Below are 12,455 nucleotides of genomic sequence, written 5' to 3'. Positions count from 1 at the left end.
TTCCCCTCTGGGTTGGAAGGTCAGACGGCAGTCGCTTTCGTAAAAACTAGTGCCTACGTCAAATCATGGGATTAGTTGTCAAGCGGACCCCAGGCTCCCATGAGCCGTGGCAAAATGCCGGGATATCGCGAGGTAGAAGATTATACTAAAACGAATTCTGTTTATAGGTGAATAGAATTCATTTTTAGTTCAGGGTGGCCAGTTAATAAACAGTGGCCAGTAATTGACGAATTACCCTACTAAGGCTCACTTGCACCATCCCACTAACCCGGGGTTAAGCGGTTAAACCGTTATCCCAATATCAAATTGTACTGGTAACCATGGTAACTGCAGGTTTAACCGGTTAAACTCGGGTTGGTGGAATGGTGCAAATGGGTCTAAGCGCGGCAACGCAGCAAACGTGATGGGCACCTTTGCGTCGGGGGCAGCCCGGGACGAGCTTTAGTAGGCGATTTATTTTATACTTATTTAGTTTATATTTGTATTTAAGTTTAGTTTTTAATTAGTTTTATGCTTAGTTTATTAGTGTAGTAAACGAAGCAAGTTGTTGTATGGAGACCCATGCATTAATTTCTCAGTCGATGAAATTTTGCTTAGTTATTGTATAGTATGAGCCGAAACTAACATATAAATATCCAAAAAAAAACCACTCCTAAGTTAGGTATTTATTCGTAAAAATACAAATCTGTTTATATATTGAACCGAGTAATTCCTCCGTCCAAAATTATTTTACCAAATAAGTTATTTGTATCAGTATGTGATACTAGAAAAGAATCTAAAACTTTTGTCAAACATGAGAATATTTTTTTTACGATAATTCCTTTTTTGGCGCTCATTTTCATCGGAAAATTGCTCGGTCATTTTTTCCTTCTTATATGATCTTAGAATATAATTTGGCGTAGTGGGTAAGAAAATCCAAAAAAAAATGCATACCCAAGTTTATGTATTTTAGAACTATAAAAAACTGAGAGTGGAAAATTTCTCAGCCTGATTTCTTTTTAAATATATACTAAGTAGTCACGTATATACTTAAATCCAAAATATCCAAAAGAACTGTCATCCCTTGTACACCCCGCTCCCTATACACTGCTCCCGATATGTTTAGTTTTGAATACGCTCGTTACTTTTTTGGATGTTTTTATAACTTGAACTTAATTCAATAAATAAAATGGATAGAGAAATTTTCCACAGCGAGTAAAAAGGCAATTTCTGAAAAAAAGTATAGTTACATGGTAAATTTTTTAGATTTCCAATTTGTATGTATAAATCGGCAATAAAATGGCATTCCAGTGAAAAAATTAGACTGAGCAATTTTCCGGTCCAAGCCACGCCAAAAAATTATATTTTGTTAATATTGGTATTTCTGCGGGGATTTTTTTTTTTTGATATTTCATATATTGTTGCAATACGTTACATGAACATGTCCGGAGAAGAAAGTTTAAACGGAGCAATTTTCCGTAAAAAGGTATTAACGATTTAAGACTTTAGGTATTTACTTAAATACTATTATTATTATTCTTTGGACATTTATACAATACTTTTTATTTATTGATACTTTATCATACTGTAAAGCTTTTTCTGGCTGAGGAATTACTGCGGGGTCCACTACCTTTATTTACTACACTATATGTATTATTTTAAGATAATTACCTGGTGACGGTTCGCAAAGACTTTCTTAACGATGAAACTGGGATGGAAGAGCGGGTTTCTTATCTGCTTTATTTCTTCTGCCATTACTTTTCCGGCGTGGTGGATACCATTAAGAGCTGAAATGTAATATTTTTGATATACAGGATGTCCCAAGACTATGGGACATCATGGGAAAGTGCCTTAATTAATATCGTAGATAGGATATTTTGCTGAAAGAAGACATTATTTTAATTTAAACTACGTTCATAGATTTTTAAATAATTACATTGAATCGGGAATCGAACCCGCTACACGAGAAAAAAAATCATCCTGTAGTTTTATCATACCGATCGAAAGGCTTCATCATAAGGATTATTTTTTTCTAAATAACATAGTGTCAGAAATAAAAGGAAGACCATGAATTTTAACAGTTTAGTTTATAAGGGGCCCACTGATTAACAGTCCGCCGGACGGTATAGGCCTGTCAGTTAGAACAAAATTTTGACAGTTCCGAACAACTGACAGGCCGATACCGTCCGGCGGACTGTTAATCAGTGGGCCTCTAAGTTTAGCGGTGGTGACCGAGCCAGTGGATATAACGTCCGACTTTCAAATCGGAGGTCGCGGGTTCAAACCCCGGCTCGTACCAATGAGATTTTCGGAACTTATGTACGAAATATCATTTGATATTTACCACTTGCTTTTCGGTGAAGGAAAACATCGTGAGGAAACCTGCATACATCTGCGAAGAAATTCAAAGGTGTATGTGAAGTCCCCAATCCGCATTGGGCTAGCGTGGGGACTATAGCCCAAGCCCTCCCGCGCATGAGAGGCCTGTTCCCAGCGGTGGGTCGTACATAGACTAGGAATCCTCTAGACCGAGTTTAGAGCAATTATTTCATGCAACCGATGATGTCAAATATGCGGGGGTGCGCGGGACGAGGTGAGCGAAGTCCCGTGCCGTGATTGGTCCGTTCAAAGACACGGACGTCACACAAAGACACTTTCGACTCGAACATGGAGTCAAACTACCGTATGCGTGGCAGAGGGGGTAGCGCGACTATGCTTGGTCTGGAGGATGTTTTGTCTGTGGGGTCGTATATAGGCTAATATAGTCCGTTTTTTTTAGCATTAGAAAGAACTTCGCAGAAGTAAGCCTGTGGTTCCAAATCCGGCACTTTTAACGGTAATAATTTGAAGTAAATCATATGTATTGACCATGCTACATTAGATAATTCAATAATTATTAACAATTAAAGAGCCTGATAAAAACTGCACGCTTGCTTCTGTGGAGTTCTTTCTAATGCTAAAAAAACGAACTTATAGGCTAAATTAAATAAAAAAAAAAAAAAAAAATATTATTGGACATTTTTACACAGATTGACTAAGTCCCACAGTAAGCTCAAGAAGGCTTGTGTTGTGGGTACTCAGACAACGATATATATAATATACAAATACTTAAATACATAGAAAACACCCATGACTCAGGAACAAATATCTGTATCATCATACAAATAAATGCCCTTACTGGGATTCGAACCCAGGACCATCGGCTTCGCAGGCAGGGTCACTACCCACTAGGCCAGACCGGTCGTCAAATTGTTTATTAATTTTATGTCTTACCAATGAATATATTAACGCCATCTCTATTCTCGCCCCGGAACGTGAGTAGGCGCATATCTTCGAGGTACCGACTGAAGTCCTTTTGGTTCTCCAATGGTGGAATAGACAGGAGGTCTAGAGTTCTGGCGAGCCCGGCGGACGCTATGAAGTTTCTGAAAATATCAAGATAAATGTTTTCTTTTTTCATTTATACTTTGCCCCCTTATTCATAAAACATTACGGGCCTGATTTAGTTAAATTATATTTTAGTTTAATTATAAATAGTCAAAGAGTAGCCGAAAATACCCACCCACAATTTCCGCCCCGGGTTCAAACTCCGGCTCGTACCAATGAGTTTTTCGGTACTTAACTTTAACTTATGTACGAAATATCATTTGATATTTTACCAGTCGCTTTTCGGTGAAGGAAAACATCGTGAGGAAACCTGCATACATCTGCGAAGAAATTCAAAGGTGATTTCCCAATCCACATTGGGCTAGCGTGGGGACTATAGCCCAAGCCCTGTCGCGCTCGAGAGGCCTGTGCCCAGCAGTGGGACGTATATAGGCCGAGATGATGATGATGATGAATTTCCGCCCCGGGTGCCACCCATGTTAGCTACGCCACTGCATACAAACTCAATCCTTAGATTTAAGAATACTGCCGTGCCCTACCAGGGCTAGGGTTGCCAACCGTACTATATTATATAGTATTGTACTATATTTTGGCTCCCGTACTATATACTTTTGGAAAAATATATATTACGCTAAAATACTATATTTCCGATTAAACGTATATTACACTCATGTTTAGTATTTTATCTAAAAGTACTATATTTTTGGAAATGTACTATATTTTTGATGCCTTATTCTGGAAAATACTATATTCCACCAAACAAAAAGTTGGCAACCCTAACCAGGGCCCATGTGAAACAACTATTACCCATGTAACACCTGTATACTTACCATGGATGCAATAAATATATGAATTATGAATTAATACCTCGCGTGATTTGTGCACAGCCCCTTACCTGCACATAGCCATCTCCATCTCAGCGTCGGGGTTGAGATAACCGTCTAGCAGGCCAGCTGTGAAATACTCCGCGCTTTCTGAAGCGTATATGTCCAATAGAGTGGAACCAATTGTTGCACGGAGCGTTGGCATTTCGGATAGAGGCTTACCTGTAACATTGAAAATAGAGTACATTTACAATAGGGTGTTTGACTATATTTAAAATAATAGTTATTTACGATACGAATGCGGAAAAGAGGAAATTCGAAACGAGTGGCGATAAATTAAAACACGACCGAATTACCTATTCGCACGTGTATCGAACAACGTTTTACAGTAAATATGGCCTAATATATACTGTAAGCTACTATAAAACTAATATAAAACTAATAGCAAAGTTGCATTTTATTCACATGTGAGGCAAAGTAATCAAATGCAAATTTTGAGTTGTTTTCTTAAGGTGGATGTCTAGGGATGGGATGCCGATTATCAGCCAAAAGATGGCGTCACTGTGCACGAATTGTGGATTTTCACTATTTCTCCCAAAATACAAAGTTTCATAAGATGTGTTGATATGTGCGAAAACTATAAAAAATACTACATCTAAATCGAGACATGTTCAACTCAACATTGTCTCATTTCGTTATTACCGGAATCCAACTGCAAAATATTGCAATTTCTTGCATTCACGCACACTTACGTACTTAAAGTCACCTTAAAGTCAGTGTCAAATGTCAGCACATTCGTAATGTTACAGTAAAGTAACCTAGAGGGCGCAGCGGATGAAATGTTTATTGTTGAAAAAAGATTGGAAATTAAATAATAAATTCTTGTTTGAGCAACGATTAAGAATTACAACGCATTCAGAAGCAACTAATGTTTTCGACCATCAAATGTCATGTGCTCGTGGCACCCGTAGCCTCTATTTTGAAAAAAATCAGATTGTAGCTAAGATACATGGTTCAAACCCCGACAATGCCAGTTTTTTTTTATTTTATAATTTTAGCATTCTCTTTTGAATTATTTTAAGCGTATGTTATTCTTCGAAACTAAACTTACGTGAGTAAAATATTTTCAGTATTTTAATTATTTTTTAATAATATTATGGGAAGATTTATAAAAGTATTTTTATTTTCCGATTTCAAAGGATATAAATAATGATTAAAATAATTAAAAAAAAGTCATGCATGAGGCTAATTAGGATCGCAGAATAGGTATATAAGAAGTCAACTATCGACGAAGTATAGCTGGTCAAGCAGATCTTGTCAGTAGAAAAAGGCGGCAAATTTGAAAAATGTAGGCGCGAAGGGATATCGTTCATAGAACATTTGAATTTCGCGCCTTTTTAGGGTTCCGTACCCAAAGGGTAAAACGGGACCCTATTACTAAGACTTCGCTGTCCGTCCGTCCGTCCGTCCGTCCGTCTGTCACCAGGCTGTATCTCACGAACCGTGATAGCTAGACAGTTGAAATTTTCACAGATGATGTATTTCTGTTGCCGCTATAACAACAAATACTAAAAACAGAATAAAATAAAGATTTAAATGGGGCTCCCATACAACAAACGTGATTTTTGACCAAAGTTAAGCAACGTCGGGAGTGGTCAGTACTTGGATGGCTGACCGTTTTTTTTTTGCTTTTTTTTTTGTTTTTTTTGCATTATGGTACGGAACCCTTCGTGCGCGAGTCCGACTCGCACTTGCCCGGTTTTTTTACTGACAAGATTTGCTTGACCAGGTATAAAATAAGTTTCCAAAATTTTATTGAAATGATATACCTACATGAAATAATCAAATACAACACATTTACTTAAAATAACTTTTAAAATAAGGCATATAAAATTTCCAAAAAGATGAAACAAAATAAATAAATAAATACAAAAAGAAATGAGTCTTTGTTCGTGGTTTGAACCCTGTCATGCTGTTCAACTTGTTAGACTTATACTCAGTAGCTAAAAGTCACTAGACCATTTGACCATAGTAGACCCGGGCGAAAAATGCCTTCTTATTTAAGTAACCCATTACTGTCAAAAATATCAAGTTTGAATTGATTTGAAATATAATTTTTCATTGTCGAGTTATTGACATCCAAACGTTGCGAGCATGTTGTACTTTAAACCACTTGGCAACGTCGCACGGGGAATTCTTCTGAAAATGTATGTCCTTTTATATTTTGATATTTATGGATATATGAGGATTCTTCTACTTATGTTGCAAATTGATTAAATTATCGAGAGAAAAATGCTAATGCAAAGAAAACAAGAAATATCCGTTTCATTTCTCATGCTATTGATTCGGTTAAATTGTGTTCTAATGTATGGGGAAGACAAACTAATTATAGCCAGCCTTTTATGAATGTAGTATGATACCATATAGCTCAGTAGTGGGACCGGATTTTTGCACTATAAGTTTTGATAATTCTAAAGTTGAAAAAGTGATACTTATCTGATATGGGACATATTTTTAAGCATATTTGCAATATATGATGAAAAGTTAGAACGAGCGTTAGATATAAATTAGGTATTTATATATTTTTAGTAATGATTTTTTAATATTGAATTAAAGTGCAATGTTTAAGTTCCATTGTTTATAATATGTATGACGCTTTATAATGTAAAATTATTAGAAATTTTTTTAACGTGCTTCTTTATCAAACTACAATTAGCTTATTATTTTGTCGATATTGAATTAAAGTTTAATAAATCCACAACAACATATCTCATTTTTTAAGTTAATAGGCAAGCTAAAAAGCTAGAAGAATAAGATATATGCTCTAGAATTAATATGCGTTTTTTGTCCTATAAGATCTAATATTGAATTAGAGTCTGTAAAAATAAGTCTATTACTATAAAATAATATACGCAGCCATATTATGGAAAGTAAGAAATTTCTGCGTGTAGCTTGCATTGTAATAGTAAAATCTAGTTAAAAAGGCGCGAAATTCATACATACGCCGCGCTGGTCCGTCAGTCGCCGGCGCGGCGCTCGAGAGCCTATCATAGCCTACCTATACTTCGCCCCTCGCCCCACCTCCCGCTCAGTAACACTGTCTGTCTTTTCTTATCATTCATTTGTTTGTTTACCGTGCACATGTATAAATTAGATGCGGACATTACGTGAAATTAAAATATCTTATTACGTAAAAATACCTACAGCTGGTCAATCAGATCTTGGCAGTAGAAAGAGGCGGCAAATTTGAAAAATGTAGGCGCGAAGGGATATCGTCCCATAGAAAATTTGTGTTTCGCGCCTTTTTTTAGTGACAAGATTTGCTTGACCAGCTATATTTCATTATCTTGACTAATATTGTAATAAAAATGTACAAGATATTCACAACTATTTTTTACTATACATAGTTTGTAAAAACAAAGTCTCATTTCAAACATAGACAGAGAGAATCATCATACTATCTTTGACTTACACTAGTACTAGCACCCAAAAGAAAAGGATGAATATAGTTTTTTGTTTTTATTTACTGACAAATGGTTTGACCAACTATACCTATTTCTGGTTCCTATTGTCATGTCCTGTCCTATTCAAGGTCAATATCATAATATGTATATTATAAACCAACTGCTCAATATTACACGGTATACATCCTGAATATACAATAAGGTAAGTGAGGCCACTTACCTTATTGTATATTCCGTGTGGGCCGTATATGCCTATATACAGCCCACCTTAAATTAAAATGGTTTTTTTTAATAAACAGGATATGAAGTATGAAAAACTCACTCAAATAGGTTTCTCATTTATTTAAGTTTCTTCATTATACCAAAATAGTTATAAAAATATTACGATACTCTTGGAAAATATACCTTAAAAGTCCTATTATGGGCCTTATTGAACACTAGCAGTGTATTACTTAATCCCGCAAAAAATAATCATTTTGACAGTAGGTAATAACAGATTTTATTGTTTTTAACTTAAGAGTTATACATATACAAATAACAATATTTGATACTTCATAACAGGAGGATTTATTTATAATAAGTGAAAATAATTATTTTGGGCCTTAATAACTAAAGATATAAAAATTGTCTAGTTTACGCGAAAATAGTAGGTAACTAAACATAAATCTTTATTAGTTATAGTAGTATCATCTTTTAACATCTGGGGGCACGGCAGTGCCCCTGCCAAGACGAGCAAAGCGCAAGGGCACTATCTACCTTTTCTCGAAGCGCTTCGTCGTTTTTTGGAACCCTCATAACTTGGGGTTGGATTATACCAGATAAACAAAGTTCTCGGACTTATGAAGCATATCAATTGCATAGCTCTTATACTTTAGATTTTATTCATATCTAAAAACTTCGATTTCGTCACTGACTCACTCACTTGATGATCATCAATACCGGGTACTTCCTGAAGTCCTCTAAGAAGCTGAAATTTGGTATGTAAGATAGTTTTAGTACACAAACAACAAATAAATTCAAAAAAAATTTATCCCTAAGGGGATGAAGATGGGGTTTAATTTTGTATGGGGAATCAATAATCGCTGAACCGATTTAGTTGAAATTTGGTATGTAGATAGGTATTGTTATGGGGAAGGATATAGAATAGATTTCAACCTCAAAGTTTACCCTTACGGGGTGAAGGCAGATTTTAACTCCAAAGTTTACCCTTACGGGGTGAAGGGTTTATATGGGGAATCAGTAAGAAGTACATTGTGTAACAGATGCCCCCAGATACTTATTTCAGGATTTTTAATAGTAAATCACCCCCAACCCTTTAAATTAGGGCATGGAAGATTGTCATAAGCAACTTACAAAAAGAAGTGAAATCCCACCAAAAACATTTTGATGTAAAATGTTGCCCAAACGAAACCATAAGGCTCGCACTGTCAAAAAGTTATCAGATCTCTTGCCAAGCTTCTAACTCTACAAGCCCTCTAACTTTACTAGCCCTACACCAAAAGTATGTGGCTTGGCCGTTTCATTTCTACAAGAACTACTGTAAGTATAATACAAAAACCGCCCAAATGCGAATCGGACTCGCGTTCCAAGGGTTCCGTACATTACACAATTTTAACAATATATATTTTTTTTAGAGAAAAGTGAGTAAAATGTCTTTAAAAAAACCCGTAGGGATCGGAAAACTAGGTACTTAAGTCCGACTCACGCTTGACTGCACATTTCTAATAGGTTTTTCTGGCATCTATAGGAAAAGAGCTAATATGTGTATTTTTTTCATAATTGTAGACCCAGTAGTTTCGGAGATAAGGGGGGGGCGGGGAATGGTCATTTTTTGCGTATTTTCTTAAATAACTTCTAAACTATTTATTTTAAAATTATGAAAAAATATATCTGAGGTTCTCACAATGAGCCCCTTAATTTGATATATAACAAGATATAGTGTTTTTTTCTTCTATTTATCATTCATCTCAAAAGTGACCCCTTTATTTGTGACGTCCCACGGTCAAAGGTACCTTATGGTGGGTATGGAGTTATGCATACCCCAGTAATCTACAATAAATAAGCTATCGATAATACAAAAGAAGAGATATGATTTTTTGAAAATAATGTTGTGAAATGAGCAACTTTACGATACAGAAGTTTTAAGTTTAGCTGCCTAAAAAACTATGTTCCTGAAGTAAGTTACATAGTTGACTACAAATAATAATACCTTATATATCTGAGATTTAAAAAATGTTGCGACTTGTTCTGTAATGCAAATAGAAACCTTTGATATCGACTGATTTATGTGTATACTAACCAGTCTCTTGAAAATAAAGTTTTATTACATTTTCACGATTTATTGCAATGAGCTCTCTAGATTTAAATTTTATCTATTAGAAAACGACACTGAGAGACAGTTTAAGCAAAAAACAATACCGATTTAGAGGTGAAAATGTATTTTCTGACTTTTTCATATAAAATCAGATAATTGAATATTTTTACTTTTAATGTAACACACAATCAATTTTTCTGAGCACATAATATGAAAGAAATTCTGTCATTCAAATGAAATAAATCCTAAAACCCCAACTAAATACTATATTTAACCCCTTATGCCACTTTAAACTTACATAACAATAACAGTATGCTCCATACATTTACGAAAAGGTACCTTATGGAAATAAATCTAATAATACATCACTACAAAACATCAATCACATTGAAGCTTTTATCTTTTATGAATAGAAAATATTAATTTACATTAAACTGCCACAAATTTAATTGGTTCTTCGTCATAATAATCTTAAAAAAGACCAATAATTTGTATGTAATGAAAAGGTACCTTGTGGTTAAGTTACATGATGAGGCATGATGATGATGGAACAGTTAGGATAAACTAATAATATTTTGGGGTAAAGATATTATAAATCGTCTATTTCTTATCAATAATATATTTTGGTTGCCATTGAAGACAAGCGGCATTGAGGTTCAATGACCTTAGATATTCCATAAGGTAATGCGTCGGGTATTGGCATTTTTCAGCAAACCAATGGCTGATTTATTGCATGCGACCAAACCAAATGAAGATTATTCTAGTTAAGAAAGACTTGACGAGAGTAACTTTAGTATAATAGCAGGCTACTTGGATTTATAATGTCGGTCGATGTACGGTTATAATATTTGCTAGGCGCCCCAACCAGAACTGAAATTATCAAATTAGTTTTGCAGAATGCTAATACAGTTCTCTACCAAACTTCTTTTCCCGTATTGACTAGTTTTTTTGGAAATTTTCAACCTTTTTTCCATAAGGTACCTTTTTACTACACTCTGAGACGACGTTACTAGGCTTATAACTAACTTATAACAAAAATAAAAACAGGTAAACAAACGTTACGCATTAAGGTTTGAGATCACACAATAAAAAAAAATTGAGCATATTTTCACCTCTTTACAAAACATTTCATAACTCCGAAACTAGAAACCCTCATAAGGTACCTTTTCCCATGGAACGTCACATTTGAATTTCTATTATTTACTTTACATGTATGTTCTTGGGTTATAGACTTACATGTGTATACCAAATTTCAGGGTCTATATTAATTCGCATAACGTAATTCTCCTAATTCAATTTGGCATAACGTATGTTACGCATAATTTCTAAATCGCATAACATTATTCCGCATAACTGAGTACGCATAATGTTAATGCGCATAACGTAAATTGTCATAACGATGACTTGGGATAAATATAATAAGCATAAAGTTACTTTGCATAATTATTAAATGATATAAATATAAAAGGCAAATAAATAGAAATATAGACAGAGCGGCTCGAATTAAGGTTCAGTAGGCCCAGAGAACGAAGTTTTAAGTAAATGTAGCGCTTTTTTAGATCACAAATATCACAATACGGTTGCCAAATATTTAATTAGCAATCTTGCGGTCTTTCTCTAGGGACTTCAGCGATTCAAATCCTGAGTTTTTGACTATTGCTCGATAAAAAAAAATTGCCCAAAAAATCAAAATAATTAAAATTATGTCTAAAACCTAACAAAAAAAAATACTAAAAAAAGAAGAACGTGAACTTACTACAGTTACTACGCCTTAATAATGTTTACAGCAAAAAGATTATTATTTGTTTCGCTTTGTTTCGCTCGATCCTGCCTGAGCCTTGTGAACCTGACCTAACCGAGTTGGTTTTGCCCTGATCCATCTAATTCTCTTGCTTTATTAAATTATGCTAATTCATTTTGTGCCAAATAAAGTTATAGTTAATAATGTTATGCATATTTAATTTATGCGGATTCATTATTATGCGCAATAAGTGTTATGCTTTTTTAATATTATGCCTGTTCAATGTTATGCCAAAACTGTTATGCGAATTCATATTATGCCAATTAATGTTAGGCGTATTAAGGGGCACCCCAAATTTCAACTTATTGGTGCAGTAGTTACGGAGCAAATAGGCTGTGACAGACAGACAGCCAGACACACGAGTGATCCTATAAGGGTTCAGTATTTTTCCTTTTGAGGTACGGAACCCTAAAAATAATGAATTTAATAAATTTTTCACCTTATGCCCATGTGGCGGTAGCGAAACAGCCAAGCCACATATTTTGACTAAGGTGTAGAGTTAGTGAAGTTAGGGCTTGTAGAGTTTGAAGCTTGGCTCGACAAGAGATCTGACAACTTTTTGACAGTGCGAGTCTTATGGTTTCGTCTTAGCAACAATTTACATGAAAATGTGTTTGGTGGGATAATTTTTTACAGTATAAATATTTATTCGTAACAAATAAGTATTATATTAACATAATTTTGAC

General features: G+C 34.8%; 1 protein-coding gene across 1 annotated transcript in view; it reads right to left on the bottom strand.

Moving 5' to 3' along the window:
• LOC134676308 (complex I assembly factor ACAD9, mitochondrial) overlaps window positions 1-12,455 on the bottom strand; it is a 33,048-nt gene that overhangs the window by 2,898 nt on the left and 17,695 nt on the right. The window contains exons 5-7 of the mRNA XM_063534683.1: window positions 4,262-4,412; window positions 3,253-3,404; window positions 1,651-1,766 (exon numbers count right to left, since the gene is read on the bottom strand). Coding sequence (XP_063390753.1) covers window positions 1,651-1,766; window positions 3,253-3,404; window positions 4,262-4,412 — 419 coding nt within the window. The remainder of the gene's footprint in view (window positions 1-1,650; window positions 1,767-3,252; window positions 3,405-4,261; window positions 4,413-12,455) is intronic.

Source organism: Cydia fagiglandana, chromosome 24 (assembly GCF_963556715.1).
Source record: "Cydia fagiglandana chromosome 24, ilCydFagi1.1, whole genome shotgun sequence".
NCBI lineage: Eukaryota > Metazoa > Arthropoda > Insecta > Lepidoptera > Tortricidae > Cydia > Cydia fagiglandana.
This window is presented reverse-complemented; position numbering and strand designations above follow the sequence as displayed.